Below are 18192 nucleotides of genomic sequence, written 5' to 3'. Positions count from 1 at the left end.
AATGAACAGAAGATATAATACCACAGAATATTGCTGGGTAGAGGAGACTGGCAGGAGCGGGGGTGGATAAGAGACTGCAGAGTACTGAACAGGCTGGGAAGAAGGCTGCAGAGGCCGGATAGGCTGAAGAAATAACAGGTTTATAAACATGGTTAACATTAGGAGTAAGAGAAGTGAAAACAAAGTCAAAGTCTTTTGTAATAGAAAAAAAGCAACCGTGCTCCAGTCATTACCAGAGAGGGAAGGGATACATTTTTTCCCCAATTAAATCAAGCTAAAGACTGAACAGAATTAAAACAAATGTAATTTCCAGTATCTGTCTCCCAGCAGAAATGCATTTGCTTTATTTGTTATATTTTATAGCTTATATAATGTAAGTCAAATTGCTTCTATTTAGCTTATACTATTTCTTTGAGAGAGATTGTTTTGAAATTATAAATAAGAACTACACATGCATTCTAAACACAAGTTATTTCAAAGCATCTAAATACAGAATGGATCTAGTACTAACCACAGATTAAAACGTATTACTTTATCCAACAATACTGAAATATTTTATATGCATTGGGGCTATTTAAACATCAGAGAGCTATCATTGCTAATACTATTTTGAGCAGGTTTAACTCCAGCAGCCATTGAGAAGACAATTATAGAAGTAGCACAGGATTTGTGAAGAAACCTACAAATACTACACGCTTTTGTAGATCAGACAGGGAGAAACTGTACAAATGAACCTTTTTCAAAGCAGCCCATCATTACTGTCTCATATGCAGGTAGCCTGAACAGAAGATTTAAGCCGAGGAAAATGGACAAGGATAAAGCCAGATAACATTCTATAAATAACTTTCTGACAAATTTTGAGAACAATTTGAAAACACCACAGGAGACTATAGCCAATACCTTGGTGCTTGAATTAGCTGCTGCAAAAAGAGGTAGAACCCTCCCTTCTCCTGCCTATTGCACACTGCTCACTTTTCTTCTTCAAGGGCTGAGTCATCTTTAATCTGACTTATTTTACCAAATTCCTCCTGTGCAAGATGAGAAAAAAAAGCCTGTTCTTCAGCATGGGGTTTTCTAAGTAGGGTAAGCCAAGGTGCTACCCAAAGAGGCATTCATACCCACCAGTCCTAAACTACCTCTTTTGTACCACCGTACTGCTTGTACGGTACGGCCCAGGAATTCATCAGACTGAAAAATAACCTTAATGAAAAGAGATTTCAACTGGATTAACTCCCTACCCAGTTTGCTGACTATGTGACTGTATGCTAGGGGTGTGTGTGTGTGTCCAAGTGTGACACTGGATGAAGACAGAACTACTCCAGAGCAATCTAGGCTTGCTATATTCTTGAAACTGTAACGTTTTCACTATTTTTTTTTTTAATTTTCTGTATTTATAAGAAAAGGCTGCCTACCATGTTCAGTTATTAGGAGAACTGATAGTTTTGAGGGCTGTGGGGAAGAACTCCAGCCACACTCATCTCTGCAGCTATTGCTGCCGCTTTAACATATGCGTCACCAGAGCAGCCCTACTAATCCCTGATTACCAGACAGCAATATGACAGCATCAATCATCAGTACAAGCAGCATGTGTTTGACATGTGCACCTGTGAGAGGATGTGATTAGCTGCTGGCTGTTGCTGAGGTGGTGGGGGAAGAGGTGGCTGTTGTGGAGGTCCAGGCACTTGGGTCCTAACGGGCTGCTGAGGCATCGGTGGATTGTACACAACGGGAGTGCCATCTGGATTGAGGAACGGCTGACCTGGGAAGTTGAAAAAGAACACAACCAGAGACATGCAGCTGTATTAGCCAAGTTTGGAGAAAATGAAGACAAATGTATTTACAGTAAACAAAATGAACAAATTAATACAATTCTAAAACAAAGCCGCACTGTTTCATGCCAGATTTATGCCAAATCCCCACAACTACATTTAGAATTGCCATGATTAAAAGGGCCTTAACTGGCAAACTTCATGCAGCTAAGACATACAAGTTTTTAAAGTAAACAAAGAAACCCAGTCTTTACTTAATGAACACTAATAAATATTTGTCATACCCTGTTAAAAAAACTCATTTTTATTACGTAGACTGAAAAAAGTCAAGAGTAATAAGGGAAACCCCTAATAAAAATACTACTTTAAGAACCTTTTAAAAGACAAGTAAATGAATCTTCTTTAATCAGTTTGACACCGGACAGCTTAAAGGCAAACATTTTTATAAAACATATATAAAACAGTAGCTGCAATTGTACTCTTATAACTGCTAGTTAGTAAGATTAAAGTACTCTCTTCCCCTATTCATAGATGAATTGGCTCTTAGCTTTAAAATGAAATAATGCAACATGATTCTCCTATTTAATAAACTGCATCTTCAGTATTACATCACTGGACTACTGCAACACTTAAACTATTTAAAAGTAAATTGTAAGCAAACAGTGATTAATTTGGTTGTGTGGGTTGGGGGAAAAAAAGAACCAAAGGAACAACAGATTAGTCAGCAAGGGCCTGTGGTTAAGTCTAGCTGCTTAATGACACGTGGCTTGCCTTGGCTCATTTTGATGCTTAAGAAGGTCCAAAGACTCCTGTAAATTTTTCCCTCCTCCAATATAAATATTTTCCTTCGTGGGATTCTTTCCAGACGCATAAGCTGAGACTAAAGCCTTTGCATCCTAGCCCAGGTCCTGTTAAAAGCAGACTGTAACGCTCCTTCAGACCTCTTCGTCCCATCCCATTTCAAAGCAACTGGCCAACACCGTAGTTACTGGAGACAGGACTGAGGCAGCTGATGCGAGAGAGAGAGACAGGAAGCATGGGCACAGCTACAAAAAGTAAGCTGCACAGATGCACTGCAGGTGGTGAAGCTATATTCAATATAGCTTAATAATGGTCAAGAATTGCAAATGTTCATATAAATAAGGAATGTGATTTTATTTCTTTCTACTCCTTTCTAGCAATCCCTGGAGCCTAACATGATTCCTGTAGCGACCGAGTAAGAGCTGTCTTTTCTCAAGTACGGTCTTCAATTGCTAAGGACGAGTCCTTTGACCTACGACTATGAGATCTTCTGTCAAAAGTGCTTTGGGTTTGAACCCTGACTGTCATTTGGAACAATAAAGCCAAATGAACAATTACAGAATGTGATGATGCCACTACATTAGAAATCAAAAGTTTAGCTGAACCTACATACTCCTTGCTCTGGAATTGTACTTTAGCTTCTGTTAGACAGTCAGTAGTTATTAAGATAATCATCTATCATGAAAGAACATTAATGGCTGGTTTAAATACATTAAAAATAAATAGAATATAAGAATCATCACAACTTGAAAGTCAAGCTAATTTAAATGAACATTGAACACTCGGTTCTACAATCCTGCTGCCTTTACTGAGGGGGGTGTGAGTAAAAGGAATGTTTGCAGATGAAAACTCTTTTACAATTACTTCTTTCTCTGCCCTTCCTCACTGCTGTATGTGGAAGCCTCGTCAATGTCACAGGGAAAACGACCAACATTACAGGAGGAAGAAAGTGAAACTAATATCACATGCAAAGCGATGACATAAGTGAAATTAGGATGACTCAAAAAGTCACTAATGAAGCTGTGTCATGTTTTAGATGCCGCTACTTTCTAACTGACGGTGTCCTTCCTGCAATACCCACAGTTATCTGTTTTGTTGCTCGGTAATTCCAAAGACTTTAGCATGGTCATGCTATGAACTCAATGTAAAAATGACAGCCAGCATTCTTCGTATTAATGTAAGCCACAGAGTACTCTAGCATACAAAAATACTAGAGCTTAATTTTTCTAGCAAAACTTTATCACTAATCACATTTGTCTTCACCCAATGGAAAATTCACAAATAAGCTGTGCAACGAATCCATCAGGACCAGAAAAGCTAAGTCAGTAGTGCTATGTCCAGAAGCTGGATATAAGACAGCAAATACACCCCCTCCAAATGCAATGGCTATCTAGGAAGATGATATACTACAGCATAGCATACTAGTTAAAGGTCCTTCTAGCAGGACCAGCTTTAACTATTTGTTTAGAAGCTTTTAAGAACCCTTAAGGTGGGATCCCAGTAGGCAGAATCATTAACTAAAAAAGATTCTCTAGTAAGAATGGCAATTGAGTTATATAAAGAAAAAGATTATTAATTTCTATTTAGTTTCAGGAGAGAAATAATTTAATAAGTGATTATTTTAGCAACACTAGTGAGAAAAATTTAGTTAAAAAAGCACATGCAATTATATTCAAATATAATAAAGTGTATCTACAAAATGATGGGAGAGATCCTGAAGTATTTCCTTATCTACAAGGAAAACAAATCTTTGGACTATGATTATTTTTTAGTTTCAGTATAAAGATAGGTTGCACAGAAAAGGTAAATTCAAATTTTCAGGATTTTTTAATTTCTACAACCAAGTTAAAGTTTTCCCAGGTTTGCTACTTTTTTTTTTTTTTTAATCCAGACAAGTAGTTACACGTCTCTGCATCTACATAATGAAGTATCATTCTCCCACTGCTTACTGAAAATATCAGTATGGGCCAAATACACCAACAGTGATTTAATCCTGTTTTAAACTGAAACAGAAGTTTAAAAATAGCATGTAATCTCATCCTTATTTCTTTCTCTTGTATTAAGTCAGTGTCATGAGTACACAGAGAAAGAATGTATGTTGTGACAAAAAGTGAAGAACGATAGATTCTTTCAAGTTGATGTGAATACTTGCTCAGGAGCTCTCCGCTCACTGAAACTTTTATGTTAGCACTGGAAAAGACTTTTCCATCTCCCCACAAAAAGCTGAAAAAATGAATTTAAATTATTCTGTGTTCTGGATAATATAGTATTTTCATAGTTTGTGCTAGTCACCATTAAGATACTATCTATAAATTAAAACTAGCAGCAAAACCCAAGTGAATTTACTTATCGCTTTTATCCAACGCTCATGCTCTCTTTTTAAAATTAGTACACTGAACAGATAAACACACCAAAAAATAAAGGAAAAAGACAAGACAATACTGAAATTAAGTCTCATGTAAACACTCGCACACTTTTGTCCAAGTTCTCAACTGTAACAAGAACATCCACGAGCGGTACCAACCTGTTTGCGGGTTGATCAGAATACTGCCAGGTGGTATGCCTGCCGCTTCCAAGGGAAGCAAAAAGAAGCTAGTGCTAGTAGGTGCCACTTGCCCATTTATGCCACCATCAAAGGAAAGAGAGTTACTAGTGCTGACAGTTGGATAGACGGCAGGCGTGCCATGAGAAGGCTGGCTTAGAGCTGGCACTGGAAGAGGCTGCTGGGTGTGAGAAAGAGAACCCGTGGATGACCCTACACTACTAGAAGACTCTGAACCTAGGAAAGGAGTAACGAGAAATTGTTTTTACCTAGAGACAGAAACATCATGCTCACTTTATATACATGTATGTATATGCTTCACAAATGCTTACCCTTAAAGCTTAGCGTAAGTACATTAGCAAACAGTGCCTTTCCAATGATGTCCCCCTTTATCTCCCCTGGAATGCCATTACAAGATTCTTTCTGTAAACCAAGGGTCAATTCAGCACTGCTTTGCACTGAGAAGCGATCATCTCTAGATCTGATTTCTGGACAGATAATATATCCCTGTATACATGCACATGTGCTACAGTGCAGGTCTTCCACAATACACATAACCAGTTGCTCACATATTCCCAAATGATGCACGCATCCGTGTGGATGTACCCAAGGGTCTGGATACACCAGAGCTCTGCACACGCAGGCTCAAAGGATTGATTGCATGTGTGCAGACCATGGGGTACCGCAGATGCAGGTAGCCAAACGTCCCTTAAGATGCACGAGCTAAATTTATGTGCTTTATAGATACAGCCTGCATGCAAGCAATGGCCATTTTTTTGTGCCTACTAGATGTCAGATCTGTCTCACCTGCTGGACAAATTGCAGAATACTAAAAACCCCCCAACACACCCCTTTTTTGTTGTTGTTGTTGCTCCTCCCTTATCACCCCAATTTTCAGGCTCAAATCAAGAATGGAGCTGAAAAAAAGTTAAGGTAATATGGTAGTTTTAAAAATAGCCCAAAGCAACGATTCAAAGTTTGAAAGGAATATAAAAGAGCTTATTGAAAGCAATTATTTCACAGATATTAATGGCTATAACCATTGCAAGGCAGTGGAGAACCAGACCCTGAGCTTTCTGAAAGCCAATGCATGCAGCCAAAAGCAATAATCCCGAAGTCCAATACAGAGTGTTCTACAGAACTGCACTGTCTCTAAGTAAACCATTTAACATACTTTTTAGTACGTCTTTGCTATGATATTAGCAGGACTTGGAAACAGAATATCGTTGTTTACACTTAAGAACTCTTTATTAGCAGCCTCTATACAATCTAGAAGAGAAAGCAAGACTCAAACAGGGCTGTGATTAAATTTATCTGCTATTTTAAGTCACATTACTGTCCTTCACAACGAATTCTAATTGCAACCATTTTGTTAGTATGAAAAATTAGTAGAGCTCAAAGCATTTGCTGATGCTGATTGTTAGCCTTTGTTCTACTGCTGGATGAAGTGAAACACAAAGCTATTAATTGTAAATGGGCCAAAAACAGCATATCCCAGCACTGTTAAACAAGCCTCGCTTGACCACAGTTACTTTGATTCGATTTGTTTACAAATATATCCTCTTCTAGATTATGTAGAGAAATTTGGCTAATGCCATCATAATTAAAGCCAATTACACCCTTTATCAAAACAACAGAAACAATCCCAACACATGCTAAATCACCGCCACCTGTAGCTGCAGTGAAGCATCAAGACAGGCATTCTGAACTTGGAGTGTTAACTCTCTGAATGCCAAAATAAAGTTTCCAGCAACATTTTAAGAACTCATTTATGTTCTTGCAATTTAGAAAAAGAATTTCTAAGAACATACATGATGGCACAGTTTCAAAACACCGGTAGAAGTACTCTTGGAATACATTTTTATACAAGTACACAGTAGACAAACAATTTTTACTGCATTAAGATACAAAAGCGTGGCCATGTACTATGGTACTACCTACGAGGTAGTGGGGGTTTCAGGGAAAAGCAAAAACTTTAACAGTGTCTACTTTCAAACAAGTTTTATAAATAATAGCAAAGCCAAGCACAATACAGACAAGACATTCTGCTTTTTTGAAGTTCTACTTCAAATTCTGAAGTAGCACATCTGTAACCCACCTATCCACTTCAAGCCTCAAAATTCTCCACAACCAAGATCACTTATTGTATCAAATTACTTTAGCATTCAGAATACAAATATTCAGTAAATTTCATTTCTGATCCACAGAATTGTATCCATATTTTCTGAGATTGTTTTGACTTTAGTTACACATTAGCACACCTTTGAAACACAAAATCTTATAAAAATAGTGTTTTTACCCCAACGTTTCTGAATCTTACAATTAAACAGTACATTTAGTTCTGCTTTGATTTTTTTAGCAGTCTAAAAATTAAGTAAACTTTTTAGACATATGCACTTAAATTCTGACAATGGCACTGAAATTTATCACAACAAATGTAACTAACATTGGCTTTAATGCTGTTTTTTCCTAGCTAGTAGGATAGCAGCACAATTTCTTAAGACTGCACAAAGCAGCTTTGCCCCACTGAAACCGGAGTTGAACTCCAAATATGTTTTTATTTTGTATAAAGTACTTATGTTGATAAGTACTTTCAAATCCATTGTATCAGATGAAATGCATTTAGCTTAAAGCCATCTGCAATGCATTTTTAAATTCTACTTCCAAAGTCAAAAGTCTTCGTTTAATTTGTAACCTGAATTCTAGTTCTCCAAGGCAGTTTTGCGCTATAGGCCTAGGTCTGTAGTCATTCTATGCATGCAGCACCCACTGTGTCCAGAGGGAGTTGTATGCATGGAGCACCTACAAGACTGAGGCCTCTACTTATGCACACATCTGCAATATTCATCACATCTCAAACCATCAGGTACTTCACTGCTACGGAACTATGTAGTTGTACAGATTTTGTAATACCTGTCTTAGACAGCCTGCCTGTGCTTTTGCTGCTTCCAGAGCTATCTCCTCTTGTCAGAACTGATATCCCACTGAAGCTGCTGGCTTTCGTTACAGCTGGCTTCAGATTGCGGATGGAACTATCAGAGTCGGTGCTGCTCCAGGGACGGGGTTCACAATACTTCAGCTCATTCTCAGTACTGCTCTGATGGCTGTTGGCTGATCTCCCTGATGTTTCCTTATTGATTCTGTAAGTTATAAACTAAACTTTTAGCACAAGCATCAATTGCAAAATAAGGGAAAAGAAAAAAAAAAGAAGAAAAAGGTGAAATGCATGCAGAATACTTTGGGATTATTTTTTTTAAAGAATGCATCAAATACCTAAATATCTGTCGTCTTTGTTGTGTACTATTAGTTTCTTCCTCCTGGATTCTGTTGACATTTTAATAAGATAGCTTAATATTTATTAAGAAAATAGAAAAACAAAACAGAATTGAACTGCAAATTCTCTTACCTTTTATCAGTGAAATAATTCTCTTGGGAACACAGGGACTGAGTGGCAAAAAAAGTGTAGAAATTACATTAATGGCATCTGGAACCCCTACTACGGTACAGTAACAAAACAAGGTGCAATTTAAAGCCTTTTATATTATGTATGGACTTTTATAGGCCTTTCCTCCCTTATGCAACTTCCAGTTGACGTGTGACTGCACAAGTCTGCTAACTAGATCTTGGTGCCCTTTCTTCTTCTTGAAAGCCTGAATTAGTACTAATGGCTACCGCAATAACTTTACCGAACTCATTAGGTACAAACACAGATACAGTAAAAAGGAAAGAGAATATATGATCAAAAAGGCTATTAACTACTTAATTACGTTGTCCTTAACTACTTCTAAGATTCGGTAAAAAAACTTTCTAAGGGTACAACATATGGTAAACGAGTATGCAAAGTGTCATTTTAAAACTAGAAGTCCATCCTTTTGTGACTAGGGCGAACAAAAAAACATTTCTGGAACATATTTGAATACAGCAAATTAGCCTCACAGAGCTCATTACACTTTCTTCAGAATAAGAATCTGGTTTTGGATGTATGAAAGCTACAGAAAATGTCAGAAAAAGTGGATTATTAGAAGTAACTTTTTTCAAGACAGTATTTTAGTCAGTCTTATTTAAAATACATATTACTTGGAAAAAATGCAAAGCTGAACTATAGTTTACAAAGTGGCATTGTATGGCGGTCTGGAACAGATTAATATATTTTTATGGCTTGCACATCATCAACACCACAAACCTATTAACTAAACTACAGGTGCAGAATTTTCATCCTACTTGATAACTCCAGTCAAGAGACTGGACTTCCAGGTTTCTGACTCGGTTTTCACGTGTGGGAATTCAAATCATTTTACTGTGGTTAGTCATAAGATGCATTTGAATTAGACACAAGTGAGAATAAGTTATTTAAAATAAATAAGCAAACAAAAATTATTGCTCTGAGTTACATCGCATTACCAGAACTAAGCTTAAATTTCTGTAAGGGGCAAGCTTTTGCATTGAAGTAGATAATGCTAAATAATCCACCAAAATCATTCTTGGAGGTTGCCTGGGCTTCGTGCAGTAATGGTTAAAGAAAGATTTTTCAGTGACTTCGATATCATTTAAAACTCACTCAAGCCACATTAATGATTCTTATCTGCTCAGCCCTCTTCAGATACAGAAAGTTTCCAGGAAAGAAGCATCTCTTAAAAACCAGAAGCACACGCATATATATGAGGTATTCGTACATTAAGATTTTCTTTGATACATACATCTTGAGCAAATATTCTCTCTCTAGCTCTCTGGTATTCTTCTTCACGTTCTTCTATTGATTTACTTCTTCTGTCATCTTTTAATCGTATTCTCATCTAAATTAAGTGATAAAGTGTCAACTTCTACATGAAAATAGTATAAATACACAATCAAATATAACAAAGCGAAGGGAAAAATAACCAATATGGATTTACCTGGTTGTCATCTTTGTCTAAACTAGAGTTATCTCTTTTAAGGATGTACCGCTTCTGAAAATCATCACCCTTCTCATCCTTTATATGCTCACAAAACTTTTGGTCAGGTCTATGAAAAGTTGTTAGAAAGAAAAGATTTATGGGCTTGTAAACATACACTACACACAGTGGAACCAACTGAAATGCATTCAATATATTTAATTGTCTAACAGAAGTGACAGATTTTGGTCGTCCAAACAATGAAAAGGTACCAAAAATATACACTGTTGTGTATGCCTAACAACTCCTGTTCCTGAAACGTAACAAACCTGCTTTTCAATTTCCTCCACCTTCAAAAGTTTTGCTTCAGTTTCCAATTAAGGTGGCAAGCAACCATGCCCTTGGGGAACCAGACGTGTTCTTGAATCCAGACTGGTGCCATGCAATGGATATTGGGCATGCACAGAAGTCAAGACAGGTTTTTTTTCCTGCTACAGCTGCAATACCTCAGTTCATTTCGAGGGAAAACAGAAGATAAGGAGATATAGAGAGGCGAAAGCACTGAAACTTAGAAGATTCTAAAACAAAATTAAGCAGAAATAAGCAAGAGAAGAATGATACAAAAATGCAGGAAAGAAAGAGCTTCACAAGACCATAGTGAGAGGATGAAGCAACAGATAATATATGTTCTTTCATTACTTCATCTACATTGTGAAAGAAAATGAGGTATTTTGCAAACTCGTCATCAATTTTTGATAAGAAATACCTAGACAACAAAACTACGACTATTGTAAGAGATGATCTCAGACAATCAGGAAGAATTTGCCTATTAAAAGACAAAACTTAAGTATACTCTTCTGTTTACTCTTCGTTACTCAGGGCATTTATATAACATCGGGAGATCTTTTTCTGTAAAACAGCCAAGCCTAACTATTAGATACTGGATGCCCAAACATAATTAGCAGGCATTTCAGAGAACCTTTAGACTGTCTTACCTCTTTCTTTTAAAGGTCCCTGAATTTACTGCCCTGCAATCACCAACTTCCCACTCCACTGAGACGTGCCAGTACGCACTGGGTTGTTGATGTCAGTAACATCACTGATCGGCGCTGGAGCCGGGAATCTGCCTATGAGGAAAAGGTAAGTTTGGTTTTATTCAACATGGAGCAGATCTCCAAGGTTTTCTTTCTAAATTCTTATTTTATATCCAAAGCGATTTAAAATAAGAATACTGAAAACATTAAGACTCTTAATGTCTGCAGGTTAGATGAAATGCCTGCTAATTAGTAACTACACCTACAGGGGGCTTCCAGAGGCAATAGGCTATTTTAATACAGTTTAGAAAAAAATGAATTCATCTTTTAATAGTTCTTAATCCACACTTGAATGTGTGAATCTTCAGCCTAGCGATGATGGTAGATGCTAAGGCAACAGATTTGAAATGCATGGCTTTATAATTATATTCCAATAGAGAATTTATAGCCAAAGCAAAAACACATACATGAATACATAAATTATTTAACATATATTTAAGCTCTACATGTTTTTCTAAAAACTTTGAGAATGAAACTATCTACTTAATTGAAATTTCAGTATGGTATATTATTTTAGTTCTGCTGACTCTAAAATGAGGGTGGATAATTAGATTTTGTTCCTCCAAAACTATGGATAGTCTATAGAGGCTGGGATTAGACTGCAGGAGCTGTGAACTCCTATTTCCATGCTCACATCACAGTACTTAAAATGTCATGCAAAGCCAAAACCAGAAACTAGGTAAAACACAAAGCTTTATCATACCAACACATTAGTCCATCTTTCTGAGAAAGAACGGGAGACAGAACAAGCGGAGAAGACAGAATAGCTAGGTCCTTAGAAAGAAAGTGTCAACTACATGAGTTTTGGAGATGCTGTGACCCCCATGCTAGTATTTTTAAATACAGATTTTTCTAACAGTTTCTCCAAGAACTCCCCAGCTGTCACAGCAAACTAGTACGCCATGAGCAGTTAACCTGGCTGACACTTGCACTGTCAGAGATGACTGAGATGTCCATCTTCCTTGCTACACATACTTTGTAAGGCTTTTGACTTGTAGGCAACATTATTCCAACAACAGATTTCAATGCCTGAATTTTCCCAGTAGATTTTTATAGTACAAATGCCAAGTCTACAAGTCTGTTCCCCAATGTTCACCCTGTCAGAAAGTGACCCTGTTCTAAGGGCTGTTCTGCTTTCCAAAAGAAAAAAAAAGAATGTGTTTGAAGCTGGTGTAAATCTTTAAACAGACAAATGGTTGATATAAATTCATATTTTATGGAAACACAGTTCACAAAGCGTCTCTGCAAGAAAAGCAACAAAACCTTAATCTACAGATAGCATACTTTTTCCTCCCTGAATGTTTAAACATGAAGCACATCACATTATCTGGAGCATAAACAGTGAAGATCTCAGAAACATCTCTCCTTGCTGCATGCTTCCCAATGAATAAACTTCTACTGCTAGAGATGCAGCATCACTGCACATCCCAAGTGTTTAATCTGTGTACCAAGCAGTTTTTTTTTTCAAGACATTTACACTTACATTCTTGTATTGCTAGTTTTATTTACTATGACTGACTTCCCACTCTGGTCCACGTTGTGCTCTAATCCAAAATAAGCAGCTACCCTGTGCAACAGCATTCTATGGTAAGATGTCATTGGGGGAAACTTTTTTCTTGGAACTCTGGAAGAGAGGAATAGTAGCTTTATTAAACAAACAGGAACGCTCTTCAATTTTTTTTCCTATAAGAGTACAGTACTTACTCATTATTACCAATGAAATCTAAAATTTCCTGTTCTAATTTCAGCAGCATCATTCTGTCCCTGAAAATAAAAACACAGCAGCTCACATATGAGACACTCCAATAACTGCAGCTGTATTCACCTTAAGAATACACAGATAACATCTGTGATCAAGTGATGATTGAAGATTCTAAATAAGACCACCGAGTCTCAAATGCAGGATTTTTAGGAGAAACTATTCATTTTTCACTAAGCTGTATTTTATTGAACCCACCTACTGAAACACGCTGTTCTCATCTCAGAAATGAGTACAAAGACTCTCCAAGTAATCTCTGCTCAGTGGGCTCAATAGAAAGCACAGTCATTGAGAAGACTCAGGAAGAAGGGAAAGAGTGACTGGGTTGGTTCTCGTTAGGTAGCAAGATTTGCAGAGGTCTGAACTGACCCTTGGATTGTGAATCACATCACAGGATCATCGAGATACACCGTGAGTAAAGCACTGATAATGGAAGGAATTACTACAACATACTTACAAGCAAGTGGTTAAAAACTGGCATAAATTGCAATGTGTTGAGATGTTGAAATAATATGAAAAAGCTTAAACTCAAGCTGACTGAAAGGAACGTTAGCTGAAACACCGTAAAATAGTATCTTAAAAACACTTATGCCAATTTCAATAAATTAACATGTAATGAAATTTACTGTCCCACAGCTGATTATTTGCATGCATCAGATAACTAAGCTTCCCAGACATTGCATGAGTAAAGGCCTATAGTAGGTCTTCATCTGCGATTCCTATTTTCACTCTGAAGATTTATGACTTCCAATATGGCCAAAGTAAGAGTCTAGCACAGGTCTGTGCTTCCTAATTTTACTCTATAGGACTAAAAGCTGTTGGACACTTATGACAGCTTCTTCATTTTTTTTTTTTCAATAAAGTGGAATCCCAATACATTATCACATGGGAAATACTAACTATAATACGAACGAGTAACAAATAGCAGTGGAATATTTTTTTGCGATAGCAGCACAACTACAGCAAGTTTATTTCTTGCCTCGTATGTACAGCCACAGACCTAGTATTAAACCCTGTTTAGGAAAAGAACAAACAAGACAGACAGCGTGCTCCAAACCTCAAAGCAACCAAATCATGTCAACTCTTGCTAAATGATAGACTTGGATAAGGTCAGATTTGGTTTCTGATGTGCAGATTGAAGATGTATATACCTATGGTTTATATAGTACAGCTTAAAAGAAACTCCTTTGTCTAGAAATTCATTAAAAGGCGGATAAAAGTAAAAGGTAGTTTGGTATCTAACAAGTAGATGCTAAACGAGTAAAAGTTTTAGAACTGAATACAGAAGAGACTCTAAAATTCTATCTGAACTCCTTGTTTATTTATTAAACACAAATACCATTTAAAATAGTTCAGTGTCCTGAACCTGCATTCATATAACACACAAATTACAGCGGACTGGTGTTTCAGATAGCCTCCATAACAAAAACTCATCCTAAATATATGTCTAACACTACATGTCAGTGAAGAGGAGGGATAAAAAAAAACAAACAAAGAAGAACAGAACAAAAAGTGGTGTTATACCTCAGGCAACAAGAAGACAGAAGAACAAAGTTAAGTTTACTGATGCTTACCTGGGATTGTTTTTTAATGTATTTACTAAAAATTCATGAAGATCTATACCAGTGGAATCTGTGTATTCTTGGCTGGAATCTAAGGGTAGGGGGAAGAGAGCAAAATTACACTTTGCAAAAAATATTTTTTTCCAATTATTGCTCAACATATTATTTATGGATCAATACTAACTAATAGGCATGTTATTCTGAATTGAACACTTTTGTTTTCCAGAGAAAAGGCTCAAATAAAAAACAAAACAGAAAACCCAGTATGACCTCCTCAATTTTCCAATTCAAGTGTAATATAGAAGGCAAAAGCTTCAGTAACGCTGTCAATCTATTAACAAACTGCTAAACATTTTGAAGCAGCATATCACCTTGAGTCACATCATGTCCATCAACCCTTCAGGTTTTCTCCAAAACACTACACTGTTGCATGCATTTCTGTGGACCACTAGATGATGTACAGAATGTACTGGATGCAGCCCAAAGAAATACTGTAAGTTGGTATCTAACAGTTTATCCATCACTATTGTTCTGTACTATTAAAAACACTTGTTCTATTGGTCTGGCTATCACAACATAATGTTTGAGAACTTTCAGAGAAGTCTCACAAATGTCTGATTTGTTCAAAGTATTTCCAGGTTACATTGTGTCACTGAAAGAAATACGTCTAACACCAAATCTTTCCTTACACCAGCACCTTCCAGAGTTCTGTATCCCAGAATTAAAAGCTAGAGATGTTTTAATAACCTTTGGAACTAGATTTCTTCCAATAACTACTCAAGTGCCAACCTCTTAAGTTATGCACAGCTCAAACTTATGCCTTGCTGTTCCAGGTCTTTTTGTGGTTAGTATGGAGCACAGTCCTTGCAAATTAGCTTTTATTAGCAATGACTGAGGGGACTACTGCACAAAGAAGGCAAGATTCAGTGGATGCAGAATCTATGCTGTGTTTTTTTTTTTTTTTTTTTTTTTTTTTTATTAGAAGCAACAGTGCCAGGAGAGTTCAGTCTCTTGGTGTAGTGGGAAACAGGGTGACTAAAGTGTTTGATTTTTCACAAATGAGACTGAAATCTTTCCTGGAGAGACTCCAAGTCCATCTGAGGACAGGGAACCTCTAGTTCCCTAAAGAAGAATGACAGTGAGTTCCTTGAGCTCTGTAGAGCTCAATACACTACCAATCCTCCCTGGCACTGTCAAGAGAACAGAAATGAAACCAAGCAAGTCTGAGCATTTATCTTTTGGGATTACTTTTGATTCCAAGGAGGAAGAAGAAAAAGAGGTATGCCTGGTAAAAAAAAAATTGAATAATTATTTACCTTCATTTTCTTAATTTGCCAAGTGAACAATAATTCAGTAATAATTACTGGAAGATTGATGCTTAAATTCCATCATAATATATTTTGGCATGTCTTAAATTGGAGAGTAATTAACCTCCATGGGTTATGCTGGGTGTATTTACAACAGCTTAGACGTTGTCACTCACTCTCAACTCTTCACCATTACTTAGCTTTTTTTTTTTTTTTTTTTTTTTTAATTTCAGAAGGTGGGAATGTACTTTAAAGGTTAGGCAAGTTAGCTCTGATACAACACACTTAAAGCATTAGGTAACATGGACAGAGACAGTCTTCTGTCACCAATTTTGGCAGTTCTATTCCAGATTAAAATGAATGAATTCCAGATTCTTTCTATACCCAGGACATAACCTACTACCTGATTAACACAGGGATTAGGCCATTTGATGGCACTCAAGTATTTACTGGTATGCAGACAAACAACTAATTTCACCAACAGGTATACTATAAAGACGGAGAAGATTTGAGCTTGTCACATCTTGGCAGGTGCTAACTATAAAAATGTTGTCTCTTATTTAAATTTAAACTAACAAAAGCCAGAGGAAAGGGGGCCTGACTTTTCACCAAGTGACAACTCCATCCGTACATGCCATATTTTCATTTCTATCCACATTATACAGATACTACTCTCTGGATATTACTACCTCTATACTATTTTCATATAGGGAAAGTAATTCAGCTTTGCAAATCATCTTCCACATGCAAGTCTGGACTATCATGTATTCAAGTACACAAGATACAGTGAAATATTAATCATTAACATGCACAAAAATCCACTGCAGCTCATATACACAAAAATAATTTTTTAGTCTTAAGAAAACAATATATTTTTACATTAAAATAATTCTAACACTTTTCCCAAAGGTCACCTGAGGTCATTAATAGATTTTCTAGAAAGCGTGATCTTAAAAATACAAATTAAAAGCAGAATGACAGATAGCAAACCTCTTGATAACATTTTTCTGGGCAATTTATCACTGGACTTTTCCTTTTCCGTTTCATCTTTTGCAGGCTTTTCTTCTTTTTCAAAACAATGTGACAACTGGATTTGAATTTTCTCCTGTCAAAAGTAAAAGTCAGTCATCATGGAAATTACTTCAAATGATACATATCTGCAGGACAATTGTTCTGTACTATATCACCTGCAAAAATGAAGAACTAACAAGGAAAATAACTGTCCTCATATTCTTTCTGATCACAGATATACTTCATGCAAACAAAATGAAATTATTTATCAGTGAATCAACAGCTACGGAGAAGACACAGAAAGTAATATACATATCGTTGAATTTACACACACTTCCAGGCCCAGACTGCCTTTTCAAAATGAATTTAAACTACCTTGAGACAAGCATGAAAGCATTCCAGTTTTTCAGGCGCACAAATTTTATACATCCACTTTTTTTTTTTTTAAGGTAACACACCATCCACAGTGCTTGTTTTCGTCCATTACTCATAGTTTCTGACTATAACAACTGGCTTCAAGTTTTGATTTGGTTTATATCAAGAAAAAAAATTAAAACAAATGTTGCAATTTCTGAGACTGACCAGCATTACCATACTTGCAAAAAAAGAAAATTTTTTAACAGTACAATACATCAAGACAAAACTTGCAGACCTTACTGTCATCAAGGCTTAGATTCTTATTTTTTCGTATATTTTGACAATTTTTGTCAAAAATCGTGCAATCGTCTCAAAAAATTCATCTGTGTGCAATCATCTCAAAAATTCACTTTTCTACACAAGTCAGTGAAGTATCATGAACCCTGTTTCCAAACATGTCAAAAAAAGCCTCTTTTAAATTAAAGTGACAAAATGGTTCCCTAATTAGTAGGCAAGAGTCATTTTGTTCTTCATGCCTCTTTGTCTTTAACAAGACTGTTAAAACAAAGGACTATCATATTTCAGACAGCAAAACCAGAGGGAGTAGAGAGAAATGGAGAAAAATTCTGTGTCCGAGTGATGCTAAGAGGAAAGATAGCAAAGTCCTGTGGTAGCACTCCCCCACTCCTTGTATCTGGAAGTCCCTCAGACATTAGTTCTGTTCCCCTAGAAGCCAACTCAAGACACTGTCATCACCCCTATCCACAAGCATCTGACTCCTCCCAGCCCAAGCCACAGACCTGCCCCACATCCAAGTTTCCCTACCACTCCTGACTCCTGCACCAAATCCTTTCCCACCCAAGTCCTCACTCTTCCTTCAAGCCCATTCTTACCCACATCGAGGCACCTGCTGTAAGCTTCTCCTGATGTCTTACACCACAGACTTGATCTGACAATTAAAGCCAAGGCTGAAGACTGCTTCACCTGCAAACGCATCTCTGCATAACCTGCAGTAATGTTCCTCCCTGCCCTACCTAGCATAAACTGCTCGCCACCTTGGTTTCTTCCGAGCTGAGCCGTAGGAGCCCTGCACTAAGGAGGCTATGGTTAAAAAACAGT

At 36.9% G+C, this 18192-nt stretch overlaps 1 protein-coding gene across 37 annotated transcripts in view; it reads right to left on the bottom strand.

Moving 5' to 3' along the window:
* R3HDM1 (R3H domain containing 1) overlaps positions 1 to 18192 on the bottom strand; it is an 81029-nt gene that overhangs the window by 19954 nt on the left and 42883 nt on the right. For 11 of the 37 annotated variants that reach the window (XM_040561529.1, XM_040561528.1, XM_040561516.1 and 8 more), the window contains 12 exons: positions 16696 to 16810; positions 14411 to 14489; positions 12782 to 12841; positions 12561 to 12701; positions 10005 to 10113; positions 9810 to 9905; positions 8519 to 8556; positions 8386 to 8436; positions 8026 to 8252; positions 5095 to 5349; positions 1605 to 1759; positions 22 to 123 (listed from right to left, as the gene is read on the bottom strand). In XM_040561529.1, the coding sequence (XP_040417463.1) occupies positions 22 to 123; positions 1605 to 1759; positions 5095 to 5349; positions 8026 to 8252; positions 8386 to 8436; positions 8519 to 8556; positions 9810 to 9905; positions 10005 to 10113; positions 12561 to 12701; positions 12782 to 12841; positions 14411 to 14489; positions 16696 to 16810 (1428 nt within the window). The remainder of the gene's footprint in view (positions 1 to 21; positions 124 to 1604; positions 1760 to 5094; positions 5350 to 8025; positions 8253 to 8385; positions 8437 to 8518; positions 8557 to 9809; positions 9906 to 10004; positions 10114 to 12560; positions 12702 to 12781; positions 12842 to 14410; positions 14490 to 16695; positions 16811 to 18192) is intronic. The other 26 variants (XM_040561537.1, XM_040561539.1, XM_040561543.1 and 23 more) reach the window with 10 other exon arrangements.

Source organism: Cygnus olor, chromosome 6, assembly GCF_009769625.2.
Source record: "Cygnus olor isolate bCygOlo1 chromosome 6, bCygOlo1.pri.v2, whole genome shotgun sequence".
NCBI lineage: Eukaryota > Metazoa > Chordata > Aves > Anseriformes > Anatidae > Cygnus > Cygnus olor.
This window is presented reverse-complemented; position numbering and strand designations above follow the sequence as displayed.